Raw genomic sequence first — 19,191 nt, 5'->3', positions numbered from 1 at the left:
TGATAAATAACAATAATAGTAAATAAAACTTTTACTTATCTCCCGCTTTTTGTAATGCAACTATCAAAGCGGCCGACAACAGTAAACAATTCAAAACGCAATACAATCGTATACAATCCCCCTAAAAAAGGATGAAACAATCAAAGTAACAACAGCGGAAGTCAAGCCAAGGCTGGGCAGATGGCAGACCATCAAGAGGCAGCCTTCCAGGGGCTCAGTCCTTCCAGGAAGGCTGCTGTTGCTGCGCTCCAGGACCGGGATCATGGCCGCGGCGGGTTCAAGAGGGGAGTTTGCGGAGCGGCAGCATCGGAACAAAAGGGCTTGCTTTGAAATCCATGTGAAATCTCTCTCTTTCTGGGTTTTGGGGTTTATGGAAATGAATGGAGGCCTAGCTGCCATTTTATATTATGCTTTCATTAAAGATTGACGTATTTTATTTCCAGGGCAAATAAATAAGTGTTAGGCTATAAGTGAATGGCCTGTAAGTACAAGCCAGTTGTTCTCCCTCTTGTCTTTTGGGTCAGGATCCACCTTGATCTGAGCAGATCCACCCTGATTTCAAGGATCCAACTGGCTCATGGACCCAGTTTGATTCAAAGGTTCACCTTCTTGATTCCAGGATCTACTCTGATCTGGGGATCAGACCACTTGACTCAGGAATCAAGTCTGACCATCTTGAATTGGTTATCCACTTTGATCCGAGGGCCTGGCTTTATTAAGAGATTCCAAGATCCACCTTGATCCAAGGTTCCATCCTTGATCCGAGGATCCATTTTGGTTCAGTTAGATTGAGAAATCCATATAGATTCAAGGAATCCTTCCTGATTCACGGATCCATCCTGATTTGAGGATCCATCCTGCTCCCTGTAACCATCTTTGGTTTTGGGAGCCACCTTGGATTGAAGCTCTGCCTTGATTTGGGCCCATTCACATCCAAGGATCCATCACTGTGATCCAAGGATCCCCCTGGCCTCAAGGACCCACTGTGATCCTGCCAGAGGCCCCGATCCTCCCCGTCCCTGATGCCTCTCCTCTTCCTCTCCACAGGTCCAGTACCGGGGCTTGTTCCAGATGATCCTGATCCTGGGGATCGGGGGGAGCTTCCCGTATGGATTCCACATCTCTGTGATCAACTATCCCTCCGTGGTACGAAGGCAAGGGAGGGGATGGCGGGGGACGGGGCCACGGGGACCGAAGAGGGCCGCCTGCGAGGACCACAAACCCCTCTTCCTCATGCGACAACGCCTCCTCCTCTTCCTCCTCCTCCTCCTCCTCCTCTGGTTTTGGGAGGGAGAACTAATCAGGGCTCAAAGGCTTTAATTAGGGACTATAAGTAGGATCCCAGGGAAAACACCGAAGTACCAAAACTAACCATTAACAGGACCCAGTGCTGCTGCTTATTGATCCAATGGATCACTGTTGTTTGCAATATGATTGATATAATGAATGGATACATCGTTTGCAATTTGTTGACACGGCGAATCAATATATTTCTTGTGATTTATTGATATGAGGACTCAATGTTGCTTGACCCAATCGGTATATTGCTTGTGGTCTATTGATACACTGAGCTGATATATTGCTTCTGATATATCGATGCAATGAATCAATATATTGTTTGTGATTTATTGATGCAATGAATCAGCATTGCTTGTCTTTTATTAATACATATTGTCATGATTTATCAATGCAACAACCACATATTGCTAGTGACTTACTGACATGGTCAGTATTGCTGACTATGGATCAAACAGATCAATATTGTTCTACTGATATTTAAAAATGGCTTCTGTTGTAAATAATAAAAATGAGATTGACTTTCTAGTTCATCGGCTGTGCGCTTGATCGTGAAAATCAACAAGAAGGAAATGTTAGATGCTTTTGATTGACTGATTGATTGACTGATTCCTGCAGCATATTAGGAGGTTCATCAATGCCACCTGGACCGAGCGGCACGGCGTCCCTCTCCCTCCGGACACGGTCCAGCTCCTCTGGTCACTCATCGTCTCAGTCTATGGGGCCGGAGGCCTCCTGGGAAGCGTCTGCTGTGGGTACCTGACCACCAAGTACAGAAAGTGAGTGGCCCCAAAGATTTCGGGGGGCAGGCACTGAGAAGACCCCCGTCTCCCTCGTTCACTCCAAACAAGAAGAGGGCAAGGCGGACAGAAGGGTCCCCCGGAAGACCTGGCTCCTCTCTCTTGGGCCCATTTGGGAGAGGAGGGTCCTTTGGAGCTCTTGGGTTGCAATGCTTCATTTCAGGAGGATGAAGGGTGGATGATGATGATGATGATGATGATGATGATGATGATGGCGGCGGCGTCTAATTTCAGTGTGGATGATGGCTGCTGTGATATTGTTGGTTTTATTAGCATAATAGCAATGACTAATAACAATATAATTAATAATTGACGGTCATAATAAGCAACTGCAATTATGATGATTGTCCTTTGTCCGTCTCTGTCGCAGGAAGAAGTGCCAGATGGCGGCCAACGGGATCATGATGGCGGCCGCTGTTTCCATGGGTCTCAGCAAAGCCGCCGGATCCTTCGAGATGATCCTCCTCGGGCGCTTCCTCTACGGCATCGGCATCGGTACAAATAAGCTGATTCGTTTTAATTTAAACCTTAATACAACCCAATCAGACCTAGCATTGGCAGCTCGGTCCAGGAGCCGAGACGGATTTCTCCCCTGTAGGAGCAGAGAGAGGGTCAGTTCAGACACCCAGCAGTCGGCCTCAGCCTTTTCCTCGCTCACGAAGCGCTCGTTTTTGTGTGGTATTTTGCATTTTAACTTTGAATAATTAAAACCCAGGTTTTTCTTTCAACATCCACCCGCAATACGTGGGCGAGATTTCTCCGAAGGAGCTGCGCGGTTTCGCCAATGCCACTGTGGCCGTCTTTCTGACCCTCGGGAAAGTGGCCGGTCAAGTCGCCGGACTCCGGTAAGGAGCAGGCCCCAAATAAGCGGATAAATTGATAGCCAGGAAAATTGATCCAACCTTTTAAAATAATAATAACAACAACAACAACAACAACAACAACAACATCTGGGGCCTTAGTGGAGGTTGCACCTTTTGCCAAAGAAGGCCCTGCTATAGATATGTATGTGTAAGAACACAATGCGTTTGGCCAGTCAGCAGCCATTTTGAAATGTCTCTACTTCCCCTTCCTTTTTCTTCCTTACCCTGCCCTCTCTTCCTCCCTTTCTCCCCCTTCCTCTTCCTCTTCCTTCCTGATGCTCCCTCTCCACTTCTTCCTCCCAGGGAGCTTCTCGGGGGAGAGTCGCTGTGGCCCTTCCTGCTGGCCCTGACCGGAGTGACCGCTCTGGCCCAGGCGGCTGCCCTGCCCTGCTGCCCAGACTCCCCGGCCTACCTCCTCATCCAGAAGGGGGACGAGGGGGCCTTCCTCAAGGGTAGGACCAGGCCCCTGAGCGCGTGCAGAGGGCAAAGGACGCAGCTGGGACGCCGTCTCAGCCCCAGGCCCAGCTTCCTTCCTCCCCACAGACTCTGCAAGCTTTCTCTCTTAGTGTTAATTCATTTATTTCTCTCCCTATCCTTCTTTCCTTCCCTTCCTCTTTCCCTTCTTCCCTCCTTCCTTCCTTTTTTCTTTCCTTCCTCACTACCATTCCTTCCTCACTTTTTCCTTTCCTTCCTCCTTTCATTTCCACTTCCCTTCCTTCATTTCTCCCTCTCTTTCTTTCCCCCTTCCTTCATTTTTCCTTCCTTTCTTATTTGTTCTTTCTTTCGTTCTGTTTCCTTCCTGCTTCTTCCCTCTCTCTTTTCCTTCTTTTTTCTTTTCCATTTTCCTTCCTTCCTCACTTATTCTTCCTTCCCTTTCTGCTTGCCTTCCTTCTTTTCCTTTTTCCTTCCTTCCTCACTTGTTCTACCTTTCCTCCCTCCCTCCCTGCTTTTTTCTTTCTTTCTTTCTTTCTTTCTTTCTTTCTTTCTTTCATTCCTTCCCTCCCTTTCCTTTTTCCTTCCTTCTTCACTTGTTCTCCCCTTCCTTCCTTCCTTCCTTCCTTCCTTCCTTCCTTCCTTCCTTCCTCCCACCCCACTTCCTTTCCCAGCCGTCCGGTTCCTCTGGGGCCCAGGAGCTGACCTCCGGCCAGAGGCAGACGACCTTCGCCGCGAGCGCCACCTGAGGCCTCCTCCTCCTCCTTCTCCTTCTTCTTCGGGGGCCGAGGCGAAGAAGGCCCTGCGGGTGATGGAGGTCCTGAGGGACCGGTCACTGCGCTGGCAACTCTACGTCACTCTGGCCGTGATGACCACCCTCCAGCTCTGCGGCATCAATGCAGTTGAGTCCCCCAAGGGCCAGGGGTCATCCAGACTGACCCCCAGACCTCCATAATGCCAGCAAAATAAACCCACATCAGTCTCAGTTGGAGACCATGGGGTCAAGGAAGGCCTGAGGTTGTGCCCCTTTGAATTAGGATGGATTTTGGAAGGTATCCGTCCAGTGGTCATCGGCTCTGACCCCCATTGTAGCCTCTTTCTTTCTTTCTTTCTTTCTTTCCTTCCAGATCTACTTCTACTCCTTCGAGGTCTTCCGCACGGCCGCCTTTGAGGAGGAGGTCATCCCCTACTTGGCGCTGGGGGTCGGGATCTGCGAGTGCCTCTCCTCCATTTTGTGTGTAAGTGGCATGACAGGAAAGGGGCACCCAAGGGCCACCTAGGGACACGACAGCCCTGCAGGGCAGGCCCTTCCTGCTGGTCTCCTGCTCCTCTGACCCCTGGCTTTCTTTCCCAGAGTTCCCTGATTGAGCGCTTCGGGCGGAAGAGGCTCCTGTGGGGCGGCTATGGCTCAATGGTGGTGGTCCTGGCCCTGCTGACCGCCACGCTCTCCCTTCAGGTGGGCACCTGAAGCGGCCGCCTCAGTGGGATTTAATTCTATCATTTACAATTACATTTTTAAAATGGTGGCTTTGACTTTTGCAGGTTTGAATAATTGCAGATTTGAGGAATCTGTAGTTCCTCCAGCGCAACTCTGCCAGAAACTGACAATAGAGTCACAATGGAGGACATAGGGATTGCGAGACAAACCACCTCTCTAGGCCTTTGAGGGTCCTCTGGCACCACTCTATGGTCAGCGTTTGCCAGATGTTGGCCACAGATTTGCTCTGGAGGACCTAGAGGCCTCAGGCCACAAAACGCATCCAAAAACGCAAGCAACGGGGTGCAAATTTCCTCCTCTGTTTGCAAAAGTGATGTCTCCCCACTTTTAAAATTCTCCCGCTTTCCTCTGCTTTTTCTCCGTCTCGTTCCCAGCATCGCTTCTTCTGGATGCACTACTTCAGCGTCCTCCTCATCTTCCTCTTTGTCCTCTTCTATGGGATCGGGCCCTGTGAGTATCCCCCCATTAGTATTACTATTATTACTATTGTTACTATTGCAATAATTGCCATTTTAAACCCTTCCGATTTTGGGAGAAAGGTGGGATGTAATTCTCATAAGTAAATAAATGCACACAAGGGACCAAAAGTCTGCCTGTTCTCTGTCCTCCGTCCCAATGCTGATGCTGCTAAAGGAAAACCCCAACTGGATGGAGGATGAGGAGGGAAATACAGCGGCCATAAAAAGGCCCTGAGAAGTGGGATCCCCCCCCCCTGAATTGCGCGTGGGTTGAGGGCCCTCCTGCTTCTCTCCCTCGCTGCAGCCGGGGCCACCATCGCCGTCATGGTGGAGATGTTCAGCCAGGCCTTCCGCCCCTCGGCCTTCATCCTCGTCGGGGTCATCAACTGGGCCGGACTCTTCATCCTTGGGATGGGGTTCCCGTTCCTCGTGGTAAGAAGCGGGTCCGCTTTCGGGGTCCTCCAAAATCCAGGAACGAGAGAGATTTGGAAAGAGGGGGGGCTCCATTTTCCAACTAAACTGCCGCTGGAAATATGCCTCCGTTCTCTTCCTCTCTGCATGAAGACTTTGCTCTTTGCATTGTTCTCCGGAGGTCTTTGGAGGCGATCCAGTTTTGCAAAGCGTGTCTAGACTGCCGTTTGACACCAGTTTAAGTGCAGTAGCGCTTCAAATCCAGGGATTTGTAGTTTCCTTGCGAAGCGTTGGCGTAAAACTCCAAATCCCAGGGGAAATGCTTGTGTCTTTTAATACAGTTCTATTTCTCTCTTTAAAAGGAAGTCCTGGGTCCCTTAACTTCTAGTCTTTGACATTTTTATTCCTTTCAAAGGAACATCTTCCTCCAATGAATTCTGTTTGAAACGTGGATTTCTCTTTCTTTAAAGGCCTTTCTCCTTCTCTCTTTCCAAAGGAGTCTCTGGGGCCCTTCTGCTTCCTCCTCTTCATGGCCATCCTTTCTGCTTCAGGGGTCTTCATCTATTTCTTTCTCCCGGAAACGAAAGGCAAATCCATCCTGGAAATCACCGCCGAGTTCAACAAGTTGAATTACAGCCAGCGAGGAAAAAGCGGCTTCTTCCCGAAGGAAGACCCAGCGGCCGTCTGCACCCGGCTCTGAGCCCCTTTCCTCCTTGGCTCTCCTGGGTTTTGTACGCTCCCAAAAGAAACTGCGCCCATCCTCCAAAAGTTTACAGACACGATTCCTTCCTTCCTTCCTCCGGAAGAGAGCTTTCCATCCAGGGAAATGGAGGGAAAGGGCCTGGTTTACATCTCTGCAAAATAAAAGAAAGCAAATACATCTGAGAGACTGCTTTGCTCCTCTCTCTCTCTCTCTCTCTCTCTCTTGGCTTTCCTTTCCTTGCAAGGCAAATGGGGATCCAACAAATCCTCACATTCACCCAGCAATAAATGCCATATGCATGTCTCTAGAGAGCAAGCCTGGCCTGAGCCTTAGGGGAATATGGCTCTGGGGAGCAGGGTTCGAATCCTGGCTCGGCCCCAGAAGCCCAACGGGGGGCCTTTGCCAAGGAAGTATGGCCCCAAAACCCCACCGGGATAAATAGGGAATCAGCAGAAGGCACACAATAAACTAGATATATATATATATATATATGATGCAGAATGTATACAAATACGTAAATATGTATATATAGATAAATATATATTAAGGAATGACTTGAAGGCACACAAGAACGTATCTGCATATGTACATACATACATACATATACTGTATATATATACACACACACACAATTTACATGACTACAATAAATATATAATTTATATGACTATATATATATATATATATATACACACAGATACAGTAAGTGTATTCCACTTAATGTTATATATTATTATATTATTTAATAACATGATATATAATAAGAACAATAATGCATAGAATAACATAATGGCTATATATTTGCAGAGACACACAGAAACGTCCAGCGCAGAAAGCGCAGAGGAGGAGGAGCTCTGATTGTGTCTAGATGGCGATCCAGGGCGGAAGCGGCGGAGAGAGGGAGGGGCGTGTCCGGAGGGGCGTGTCCAGAGGCGAGTGACACGTGCCGAGGGTGGGCGGGGCCGGGAAGGAAGGAGGGCTCCTACGTGCGGAAGGGCACTCTTCTCTCTCTCTCTCTCTGTCTCTGCAGCGGCGGCATCGGCATCTGCTGCTCTTGCTCTCGGTCCGTTCTCCTCCTCCTCCTTCTTCGGCGGCGGCGGCGCGTCTTTCGCACTCAGGGCCGGAGAGATGCCGATGCTGGTTGTGGCGACCAACGTCTCGAGGGCGGCGGTTCCCGAGGGTCTCCTGGCGGAGATCACCCAGGCCCTGGCCAAGGCCACCGGGAAGCCCTCCCAGGTCTCCGGCACCCGCCCTCCCTGCCTGCCTTCTCTCTTCCATCTTTCCCTGCCTTTCCCTCCTTCCTTCTTCCTTTCTGTGATGGAAATGATAATGCATTCTTCTTCTGCTGTCATGTTTGTTCTGTGGGGAGGGAGGGGATAATGGGACTTATTTGATATGGCATGGACTTCATTATTATTGTCAGCCGCCTCCATCCTCTTGGAGGCTGGGATAGAAATCCTCCTCTCCCTTTCCCCCATCTTCTCTTTTTCATCCCTCTTTCCTAGCTGCTTTTGTTCCCTCCCTTCCTCTTCTACTTTTCCTCCTCTTCCTTCCTTCCTTCCTTCCTTCCCTCTTTCCCTATCATCATTATCCTTATTATTATCCTTTCCATCCCGCTTTGCTCCAGATTGGGACTCGGACAGTTTGCACCGCAGAATATAACCCGGTTTGATGCCGCTTCAACTGCCGGGGCTCATTCATAGAACCATAGAGTTGGAAGAGGCCCAAGGAGCCCCTTCGTCTGCCGTGCAGGAACTCCCTTCCAGGGCCCCTCTGCGCTGGGCCTTGGCAGCTGAAGCGGACGGAGGGTGAGGCGGTGGCTAACGGCGCGTCTCCTCTTCCTTCCCTGCAGTACATCGCGGTGCACATCCTCCCTGAGCAGCTGATGTCCTTCGGGGGATCCCCGGAGCCCTGCGCCCTTTGCAGCCTCCACAGCATTGGGAAGATCGGGGCCCAGCAGAACAAGGCCTACTCCAAGCTCCTCTGCGAAATCCTCAACAAGGAGCTACACGTCCCATCAGACAGGTCCGCATGGCCCAGGCCCTGGCTCCCGCACCCGGGGCGGCCTCCCTCTCCCCAAAGGGACAAGGCACCCTCATCACAACAGATGCAGACATACCCACACACACTCCCCCATAGATATATATATATATATATATATAGAGAGAGAGAGAGAGAGACCGACAGCATACGCGCGCACACATAATGGGTATACGTACATACATAGAGACACACACAGACACCGTAGACATATACACATACATGCAATGGATATATACATATACATACATACAGACACACATGCGCAACAGATAGTTATGTACAGACACAACCAATTAATATATACATACAGAAACATGCACACACAATGGGTGTATGTATATATAGAGAGACAATGGAGATATATAGTTACACAGTTATGTGTGTGTGTCTGTATACAGGCATATATATATATATATATACACACAAACATAAGTGTGTGTGTGTGTATGCATGCTGTATATATATAAACACACCCAAACAGATACCTATACGCACACACAAAACGGATACATATATAACTGTATAGGCATACACACAACAGATACACACACACACACACACACACATATATGTGCGTCTCTTTGTTTTCCATTTCCCCCAGTTGCTGCTTTTTGAAAACAGGCCTTCCTTCTGCCTATCTGGGGACGAGGGCGGCACTCGCACTCCTAACCTCCCTCCCTCCCTTTTCCCTCTCTCTCCGCAGGGTCTACATCAATTACTGCGACATGAACGCCGCCAACGTCGGGTGGAATGGGTCCACCTTCGCTTAGCCGGACCCCCCAAAGCAGACGGGGCCTGCCCCCCCCCCCAGAACCTGCGCATGCGTACCCCCTCCCCCCCCCCCCCAAATCATGGACCCCTCTGGCGCTCACTGCCACCTTCCTCCGTGAAATAAAAGCTTAGAAAGGGCCTCATTCGTGTGGTTATTATTATTATTATTATTAAGCTTTATTTATAAAGGGCTGTACATACAATCTTTATAATTGGACGGTTCCCTGCCCTCAGGCTTACAATCTAACAAGACACGGCACAAGAGGAGAAGGGGAAGGGGATGAGGGCCAACAGTTCTTCTCTACCTCCGAGGCCTGGATTAGAGGAGATGGACTGGAGGAAGGACATAGCAATACAGGGAATGGTTCCATAAAACAGGCACCAAAAGAACATCAAATAGCAAGTGACAATTATGCAATGCCTGGGAACACTTCTCTGAACAGAATGGTCTTCAACTCCGTTTTGAAGCTGGTTAAAGAAGTGATCAGGGCCCTTGTGTCTCGCGGGGGAAGAAGGTTCCAGGAGTGAGGGGCAGCAAGTGAAAAGGGGCGAATCCGGGATGGGACAGCAGACCTTGGCTACCAGAATGGAGGGCCCTAGTGGGACCCTTTTGGGGGGGCAGGATGAGGCAAATGAGGGGACCCTCACAGACCCAGAGTGGGGTTGCTTCTAGCTTCTGGGGTGTCTCACGGTGCGAGTGCGAATCCTAAACAAGTGTATTGGAAACAGTGTGGTTTGGCCCTTCCAGGATTTTGGGTGTCCAGCCTTGCAGGGCTGTTGTTTTCTGAGGGTGGACTATATGACCTTTGGGCTACATTTGGGAAAGTTCTTTTTGTCAATGGCGGGAGAAGGCCTGCAGCAGGATCCGTTTGGGGGTGACCTCCTCACAGTGAGGAGACTGCTCCTCTCTTCGAGGCTGAATGGGAAAGGAAGGCCGTTTGGGGAAGGAAGAGGAAAAACAAGAGGACAAAACGGAAGGAACCAGATGCTTTCCCTCTTCCCATCATGCATAGCGCGGCCTCATTTGCGTGGCTCCGCCCCCGGTGAGTCTGGTTGGCGGCTTTATCCTCCCGGCCCAGAGGAGGGGGCGCGTTGCTAGGGCAACGGGGCTTGTTTGGCTGCACGTGGATTGCAGTGACGTCATCAGGAGGCGCCCGGAAGTTTCCCGCGTGGCTAAAAGGCCCCCAAGGAGGGCTGTCATTCCGGCTGCCTGAGTCTCCGTTCAGCATGGCTCTCTTTCTGATCCCCAGGTCATTCCTTTGCCTTTTTATGCAACAAAGGGCCATTCCGAGCTGTGGCCGCAACAAGAGCTAACTTTGTGGGGACTGCAACTCCCAGTAGGCCAGGATTGGGGGTTTTGGGAGTTGTAGTCCCTCAAAGGGCGCCTGCGTTGAGCTCTGGCTCCTTTTTGAGCAGAGCTGGGTTGGAGGGATGGAAAGAAGAAGTTACTTTTTAAGGGGGAAATGTATCCCCCCCAAAAGTAACTTTTACAAGCACTAATGTAGGCTGGGGGCTTCTGGGAGTTATAGTTTCGGGAAAGGGGGGCAGCTCTTGGCTCTGAAGTAAGCAGAGCAAGGTAGGGAAGTTACTTTTGCGTGGGGGTCAATGAATCCCAGAATCCACTTCCCCAGGAAGGCTGCAGGCGGTTCTGGGACCTGTAATGCCCCCCAAAAGTAACTTGTCCAAGCTCTGGGCTTGGCCTACCACTCCACAAGGGAGTCCTAATCTCTTTTAAAGCAGGATTGCCTGCACAGGTTTGGGGAAAACCAGTGGGGCCTCTAAGCAAAAATTGCTTTTAAGAGGCTTTACAATTGCTTTAAATGAAAGTAATTAATTAAGTTTCCCTTGCTGCCTCCCCAGGTACACCGGCGGCGGAGAAGAAGGAGAGGGAAATGGCCCAGGAAGCCATTCACAGGCGCTGCTTCAGCGCCTTCAAGAACGCGTCCGGACGCGGGAGCTGCAGAAAGCGCGGCCCAAAGGCGCTGTTTCCATGAAACCCAGCCGTCTGGAGGGCGAGGCGTTGCGGCCGGAGGACAAAGGCGGTTCAAAGGAGGCGTCTGGAAAGAAAAGGCAGCAAGAACGTGACGGGTCCCCTTTACGCAAAGTTTGCAGAAAGAGGAGGAAGAAGAAGCAACAGGAAGATGAAAGTTTGTTAGACACGGATGGAGGTGAGGTTGCTGTCGTTGCTTGTGCGAAACGTGTTGGCGTCTCTCATGGCGCCCCAACATTGCGCTGCTATTTCCCCAAAGAGGCCTCCATTTTGGGTGTTTGAGGGGTTCAGAGGTGGGCTATTGACACCTCAAAAGCCTCATAGGATTCTCAAACTGTCTAATTTCCATTATGTTTTCAAAAAATAAAACCAGGGAGTGATCGAGAAGACGATGAAACAGACACAAAAGAGAGAGACTGTGCCAGAGACAAAGAGCTAGAAAAAGGAGAGGAGCGGTCCGTGCCGGTGCTGAGTCCGAACACAAGTCCCCCTCCCACTCCTCCCAGCTTGACCGTTCTTGGCCAATGCAGCTGGAAGCCGGTGCAGAAGGTAATTCAGCTGGTTCCTGGCACTTCCCGCACCCAGATCCCCAGCCAGATGGGGAACAATGAAAGGATATACTCTTTTAAATCAATCTTGCATTATTTTTAATTCATATTAATTACAGGCTGAGTCTCCCTTATTATCCTAAATGCTTGGGACCAGAAATACTTTGTTTCAAGCTTGCCTTCCCATTTTCCTGGCTTGTGTGTGTTAGGCAACGCATCCTGGACCCTGGTTGTCGTTGTTACATCTATTCGTGTGTAACGTTTTGCAGGTGAAGCCCCTCCTGCCTCCGTGGCTCAATGAACCCCAGCTGCTGCAGCGAAGGATCAAGGAGAACCTGGTCCCGCTCTGTCAGGTCCCCGAAATTCACCCTAAATTGGTGAAGAAGCTGCAAGCCAACGGGATAGAATCCCTTTTTCCAGGTATAGTAATAGTAGTAGTAGTAATAGTAATAACAATAGTAGAACTACTAACATGTGGCTGCTAGCCATCTCGCCTGTTGGAGGCAGAAACACTCCTATGGTGGGATCAACAGGAAAAGGACTCCAGTCTTTTCCAGGTCAAGCTTTATTACCTTGTTGATTGCAGAAACCCTTTTCCCAGTGAGGGATTTTTGGGGTCGGCTGCTGTCCACCTTCCCTGTTTCAGGCAGCCACACGCTTGGCTATGAATGAGGATCGGCTAAAACGGCAATCCCGCTCTTTCCCAATGCAACCTTTATTCATTTCCTGCTGCAGCCTGACCCTGAAAGTCTGTATTTCTCCATCCCTTCCGATGGAGATTCCCAGCGCTGATGCTGCTAAAAACCCTCCAACTTGACAGAAGGATGAGACCCAAAAGGAGCTGTAAAAGGGTTTTCTTTGTCCCAGGCTTTGTTAGCCCAGGTGTGCCTGAATAGATGTAGAAAAGAAGTGGTATAAACTTATGCCAGAGTAGGAAGCTGTAATCTCTTTATTTCGTTACTGTAACTGGGGTTGGAAGAACCTTTTAATGCAGTGGTTCCCAAGCTTCCAGATGTTTTGGACTTCAGCTCCCAGCATTCCTGACTGTTGGCCAGGCTGGCTGGGGTTTATGGGAACTGAAGTCCAAAATACCTGGAGGACCAAAGTTTGGGAATGACTATTTTAATGGCACGTGGGGGACTTTTGGGCTGGAATATGTTGATTTATTGATTTCTCCCCTGCGGGTTCTCCTTCCCCCTGCAGTCCAAGCGGAGGTGATTCCAGCCATTTTGGCCAGTGTGTCCAGGGGCTTCTTGACCGGAAGGGGTGGCTACCAGCCCAGTGACGTCTGTGTCTCGGCTCCCACTGGCAGCGGGAAGACCCTTGCCTTCGTCATCCCAGTGGTCCAGGTGAGAGACCGGAAGGAGGCTCAAGCTCTATGGTTAGGTTTATTTAATAATGGAAGAAATAAGGAATATGACTAATTCCTATTTTCTCTTGCCAGGCCCTTTTGGACCGAGTCGTCTGCCAAGTCCGGGCGCTGGTGGTCCTGCCCACAAAAGAACTGGCCCAGCAGGTAAGACCCCCAAGAAGAGGGAGCCCATGGATCCACACTGCGGAACTAACCCAGTTTGGCACCACTTTAAACTGCCTTGGCTCCATACAGTGGAATTTGTAGTTTGTTGCAGCACCAGAGCTCTCTGATGGGGAAAGCTAAGTATCTTCCCAAACTACAAACCACAGGACTCCACAAAATGGGGAGCCATGAGTGTTAAAGTGGTAATTTTACAGTATGGAGCCAAGACAGTTTAAAGTGGTGTCAAACTGCATTCATTCTGCAGCAAGTTGGAGAGGCCAAAGGGGCCAGTTGCCTGGAAATCCACATAATCTCTTTCACACACAACTCTCTCTCTCTCTCTATATATATATATATATATATATACCCGTATTTTCCGGCATATAAGACGACCCCCAACTTTTCCAGTTAACATATAGACTTTGGGATATCCTCGCTGTATAAGACCACCCCTCTTCCAAAGCACACGAAATAAAAATTTAAAAAACATGAGATTTGATTTTAATCTGGTAATTTTAATGGCAGTGTTTATGACATGCAGCTACTTAGCAGGAAAACTTGTTTTATACAAAGCCTGTTTGGATTGGTCAGCTCTGCCTGCCTGCCCAGCCCTCCCTGTCTCCAAGACTATCAGAGCGGTAGTGCAAACACAGCTCTTTTTCCCATACTCTGGGCGTCCTGGACGCCTGCAGCTTGCTCCGCCCTTCACTGACACCTTCCTGGTGAGGTGCCCCTCACCTTGTCATCAGGACCACATTAAGTCACTTCTTTCCATGAATCCTGGTGAGTTGCTGCATATGGTGGGGATGCAGCTGTGGCCATTTTGAGCTCCCCCCACCATATGCGGCAACCGCAGATTCTCCAGTCTGGCTTGGAGGTTTCAGCACCTGCCCTTTAAGGCAACACCCGGCGTATAAGACGACCCCTGACTTTTGAGAAGATTTTCCTGGGTTACAAAGGAGTCTTATACGCCAGAAAATACAGTATATATATGATGCATACCATAGCCATCAAGGTGCATTTATTCAGTGGTTTGAGGGCTGGACAAGGATGCTGGGCGACTGGGGTTCAAATCTGTTTCCTCAGCTGTGGAAACCCACCGGGGAATTCACATTCTCTGGGCCTCAGAGGAAACATGCTCAGAATAATAAATGTGGCCAAGAAAACCCCACTATGAGTATTATTAAACTTTAAAAACATACCACATAAACAGCCCAGAACAGGGAATGACCGTCATGTTCTGTCCATCCAGAATAATTTGTGTGGAATCTAGAATGGATTTATTCCCCAGATCCTTTGCGTTTGAGGGGGATCCCTGGACCTGAGGCTTTATCATGGAGCTGCTGTATGTGTTGTTTTGATTCAAAAGCGGCAGAGTCTTCCTTATTCCTCTTTCTTATCCTCGCTCAACAGGTGAGCAAAGTCTTCCACATCTACACAGACGGAACGGGGCTGAAAGTGGCGCAACTCACCGGCCAGAAACCCTTTGCCAAGGAGCAGGAGTTGCTTGTTGAGAAAACGTGAGGTTCCCCCTCTTTTCAAACACGTCTATGACTATTGTGGAGCCTTTAGGCCTCTCCGCTGACCTTTCCGGTTTCCTCCTCCGTAGGCCGGCTGGGTTTCGCAGCCTGGCGGACATCGTGGTGGCCACTCCGGGCCGCTTGGTGGACCACCTCCAGCAGACGGCCCCCTTCAGCCTCAGGCAGCTCCGGTTCCTGGTGAGGAGAGTTTGCAAAGAGCTGTTGTTAATTAGCCTCCCTTGTTAATTACTTTTCCCATCCATTACCCGAAATGTGAAGCCATCCGAGCCCAATTTATGTCTCGCATTGCCCTCTGTGTGCTCAATGGGCAAAGGATACGGGTTGAGTCTCTCTCATCCAGAAATCCAAAATGCCCCAAAGTGCAAACCCTTTTTCCCTGGGAGAGGCTGAGAGACAGTGACACTTTGCTTCTTGAGGGTTTAATGGGCACCAACTTGGTTCCATGCTCAAAATTATTAACGTTATGTCTATAAAATTACCTTCCGGTTGAGTCTGTAGAAAGTTGTATAGGAAACATAAATGAATTAGATGTGTCTAGACTTTTGGGTCCCTTCTCCAAGATCTCTCTTTGCGTATATGTAAATATTCCAAAATACCGTTTCGGATAAAAAGGGAGACCTCAGCTGTATGTCGGTTTGCCTTCTGGTCTCCTCAATGGTCACAAGATGGTCGCCAGGAGGATATGGTTCCCAGAAGCAATGATGGCTTAATTCCTCTTAGCACTTGATGGTTTGCTTTATAAGTCAGGCTGACAATTGCACGGCGGTCCACTTTTGCCGGACCGTTTTGGGTCCCTGCCTAGCTTTGGGGCTGGAGGCGGAGGTTTGGTCTTTACAGCTTTGGGGACAGACTGGATTCCCTCAGGAGGACCACACAGAAATGGCCTTGTTATTTTACTCAATCTTCCCAGGTCATTGACGAAGCCGACCGCATGATCGATGGGATGCACCAGAACTGGCTGGAGCAAGTGGCGGCAGCTGTGCACCGGCCGGAAGAGGGAGCCCATCATCCACAGCTCTTCGCTCGGACGCAGCAGGCACCCCTCACGGCTGCCAGGTCAGGGCTGATTCAGAGGCAAGGGGCAAATAATAATGTTAAGGTGAAATAATAACATTATGGTACAAATTGTTGTTGTTATTTTTATTATTATTATTATTATTATTGCTGGTCCAGGGCCTCCGTCCCTCAGCTGCCCTTCCAGAAGCTTCTCTTCTCGGCCACATTGACCCACAGCGCAGAGAAGCTGCAACCCCTCGGACTCTTCCGCCCGAGACTCTTTGCCCCGGCCTCATCCTCCAGGGAGGAAGAGGAAGTGGAAGGGCTCGCTACCCCAAAGGAGGAAGAGGAAGAGGAGAAGAAATACACGCTCCCAGAAGGTCTCTCGGTGAGGCCTGGTCCGTTGTGGCCCCTTAGTAAACCTCCACTTAAAGTGATTCTGAGGGAGAATGTGAAGGCAGCCAAATCAACTTCCTTTTTCCTCCCTCCCTTCCTTCCTTTCTTCCTCCCTTCCTTCCTCTAGCACTATTTTGTCCCCTGCAGCCTGAGGTGGAAGCCACTCTTCCTGTTGCACTTCCTTCTGCGGCTGAAGTTCTCCCGGGTTCTCTGCTTCGTCAACAGCAGGGAGACCTCCCACAGGTGAGGGGATGATGGGACTCCTCCTTCTCCTCCCTCCGGGGTTCCCTCCCTCACAGGGTTGGCGTCTGCATCCCTATCTCTGACCGCTTCCTCTCCTTCCTTCCTCAAGGCTTTTCCTGCTGGTCAAGGCCTTCGGAGGGGTCAGCGTGGCCGAATTCTCCTCCCGGCTGACACCCAGCCAAAGGAAAGGGACGCTGAAGGACTTTGAGCGAGGGAAGATCCAGCTGTGAGTTTTTTGGAGGGATCCTCGGAGGTCATCCAGTCCGGCCGCCCGGCAGCAATGCGGGGAAAGGTCCGAGTGACATTTAAAAATCTAAGAGAGACCACAAAACCTTACGGAAAGACAGAAAAAAGACTTAAACCAGAGATAATAGTAAATAGTTTTTGGAGAAAGGGTACATGTAGAGGCCATCCAGACTGACCCCTGGCCCTGATACAGGAAGTTATTCCAGCCAAGGAGAGAGAAAACGCCTTCTTTGTGTCTGATTAAAAGAGAGAGGGCTATCAAGCGGTCATCTAGTCCAGGGAAGAAACGCCTGCCAGAGTGACCGCAGGAAATAAACTCACAGCTGAAAGATGACAGTGGTCATAATAATGATGAATAATGATGATTACTAGTATTTATATAATGACCCAAAGGTCCTCCATCCCAGCCCCAGCGTTTGAGAAAGTCCAGCCTTCGAGGGAGTCCAGTGTCAAGATGCGCTGAATTGTTTGCATTGGGGGGGATGTTTTGGGGAGGCGGTTTTCATGTCCCATCCTCCTCCTTTCTTCCCTGCCGCAGGCTCATCAGCACGGACGCCACGGCGCGGGGAATCGACATCGCGGGGGTGAAGTGCGTGATCAGCTACGACGCGCCTCAGTTCATCCGGACCTACGTCCATCGGTAGGCGGTTGCTCAGGGCGGTTTCCACCCCAACATTCAGAGGAACTTCCTGAGAGCAAGGGCTGGTGGGCAATGGAAGAGGCTTCCTTGGAGGCCTTTACGCAGAGGCTGATGGCCATCTGTCCGAGGGGGTGCTTTGGTGGAGAGTTCCTGCATGGCAGAATAAAGTGGTTGGACTGGATCACGGAGCATCTTGGGGTCTCTTTCAATACTATGGTTCTCTGATTCTAAGGTGGGCTTTGCAGTCAGCCTTATGGTTTGACAGGAAGGATAGACGTGTGTTCGGCCAGACGTTTTGTTTCCCGGAGCAGACCAGTTCCCGAACTATGGTCTTCCAGGTGCTTCAGACTTCAGTTCCCAGTCTCCCTGACTGTTGGCCAAGATGGCTGAGACTTCTGGGAATTGTAGTCTAAAACAACCAGCGGACCACAGTTTGGGAATCACTGTATTATATGTTACAATGATTGCAATTAATGGCCAGTTGGGGTCCAGGTTTGGTCTTTTCCTGAGGTCAGAGGGCCTCCTTGTCAAGAGACCGAAACCCTAATTCTGGCTCTTTCCTCTGTGTCTCCAGGGTGGGCCGCACGGCTCGGGCCGGGAGAGCCGGACTGGCCTTCACGCTCCTCCTGAAGCAACAGGTATTCATTCCACCTTCCTATCCCCAGAACCCCTTTTCAGCATTTTTGGAGGGGGCTGACTTTCCTCCGTTCTCCCCCCCCCCCAACAGGAGACCAAATTCCTGCGGATGCTGAGAGAGGCGGGACTTCCTCCACTGGAACGGCAGCTGGTCCAGAGCAGCCAGATTCGAACTCTCCTCCCGGGCTACGAAGAGTCCCTGGCTGCACTCCAGGCAGCCGTCAAGGTAGCCGCGGTCGGAGGAGGTGGCCGTCCATTTCGGAGAACCATCGGGAGGGCTGCTGGGATGATGGGGCCTGCTCCATGAGGAAGCCTTACACAGCTCAGGCTGTTGGACTCCATCTCCCATCATGAGCCTCCCTGAGATCTTCCCCAGTTCCTTCATGGGAACACTGGCCCTCCTTCATGCCCCTCCAGTGGCTGCTTAGTTAATTTTACCATTAAAATTCATGGCCAGGCTGGGCCTGGATCACCTTGAAGTCTCCTTCCTTGGAGGTCTTTAAGCAGCAGGGGCTGGATTGGCCTCTGACACAAGGAGGACTTCCTGCATGGCAGGAGAAGGGTTGGGCTGGATCAGGGCCCTGCTTGGGGTCCCTTCCAACCCTAGGATTCTAGGAGGGTTATTTCTGCTTGAGGCCACGGTCCCTCTGCTCTCTTTTGGCGTCGGTCAGGATGCCTCAAAGCCAAGGTTTGTCTGGATGTTTCATTTAATGTTACTTTTTAACCTCAACAGGAAGAAAGAGCTGAGAAACGGTCTTGAAGTGAAGACACAGAGAAGGAAGGAAGGAAGGAAAGGAGTAATCAAAGGGAGGGAAGACCGGGTTCCTCCGAAGGACGATGGCCGAGGGGCGTTGCATCTTGCCCAGAGAGACATTTGGCAAGGAAGAGGAAGAAGGCGCTCTTTGTCTGGAGAGGGTCCCAGAGGCGCCTCGGACGCCGGGCGCTTTCTCCTCTCCTTTCCGGATCGTTTACCCGGAAGCATCCTCTCTCTGTCTCTCTGCGTCTCTGAGGGAGAACCCTCTGCAACCCAAAAGGGAAATACAGACTCACTCTTCTATGGGCAGATTTTGTGTGTTTGCCCCTTCCTTCCCAAAGAAGGACAAACTGACCTTAAAAAACCCTTTCCTTTTCCAAGAGGGAAGAACAATTCGCCACAAGAACTTT

General features: G+C 50.4%; 3 protein-coding genes across 4 annotated transcripts; all 3 read left to right on the top strand.

The window, feature by feature from the left end:
* The first annotated feature begins 996 nt into the window (after nt 1-996).
* LOC121930548 (solute carrier family 2, facilitated glucose transporter member 11-like) lies at nt 997-6,549 on the top strand. The gene is made up of 11 exons (XM_042467011.1): nt 997-1,146; nt 1,915-2,075; nt 2,467-2,591; nt 2,812-2,941; nt 3,263-3,411; nt 4,066-4,292; nt 4,519-4,629; nt 4,746-4,847; nt 5,264-5,339; nt 5,652-5,779; nt 6,255-6,549. Exons 1-11 carry the CDS (start codon nt 1,072-1,074, stop codon nt 6,456-6,458), a joined length of 1,488 nt encoding a protein of 495 aa, XP_042322945.1. The 5' UTR covers nt 997-1,071; the 3' UTR covers nt 6,459-6,549.
* Nucleotides 6,550-7,459: 910 nt separating this feature from the next.
* MIF (macrophage migration inhibitory factor) lies at nt 7,460-9,364 on the top strand. The gene is made up of 3 exons (XM_042467008.1): nt 7,460-7,697; nt 8,314-8,486; nt 9,208-9,364. Exons 1-3 carry the CDS (start codon nt 7,590-7,592, stop codon nt 9,272-9,274), a joined length of 348 nt encoding a protein of 115 aa, XP_042322942.1. The 5' UTR covers nt 7,460-7,589; the 3' UTR covers nt 9,275-9,364.
* A 482-nt stretch (nt 9,365-9,846) lies between these two features.
* On the top strand, nt 9,847-19,118 carry DDX51 (DEAD-box helicase 51). Of its 2 annotated transcripts, XM_042466948.1 has the most exons (16): nt 10,425-10,525; nt 11,136-11,443; nt 11,639-11,814; nt 12,083-12,233; nt 13,017-13,162; nt 13,258-13,329; nt 14,743-14,849; nt 14,939-15,047; nt 15,781-15,926; nt 16,044-16,254; nt 16,390-16,505; nt 16,615-16,731; nt 17,290-17,391; nt 17,966-18,029; nt 18,119-18,253; nt 18,761-19,118. In XM_042466948.1, exons 1-16 carry the CDS (start codon nt 10,503-10,505, stop codon nt 18,785-18,787), a joined length of 2,010 nt encoding a protein of 669 aa, XP_042322882.1. In that variant the 5' UTR covers nt 10,425-10,502; the 3' UTR covers nt 18,788-19,118. The 2 variants fall into 2 exon arrangements, with proteins under 2 accessions (XP_042322881.1, XP_042322882.1); XM_042466947.1 differs by lacking the exon at nt 18,761-19,118 and having other exon boundaries at nt 9,847-10,525; nt 18,119-18,378.
* The last annotated feature ends 73 nt before the right edge of the window (nt 19,119-19,191 follow it).

The sequence above is a fragment of the Sceloporus undulatus genome, chromosome 5 (genome assembly GCF_019175285.1).
Source record: "Sceloporus undulatus isolate JIND9_A2432 ecotype Alabama chromosome 5, SceUnd_v1.1, whole genome shotgun sequence".
Lineage (NCBI taxonomy): Eukaryota > Metazoa > Chordata > Lepidosauria > Squamata > Phrynosomatidae > Sceloporus > Sceloporus undulatus.
Note: the sequence above shows the minus strand (reverse complement) of the source record. Positions and strands in the feature narration are given on the sequence as shown.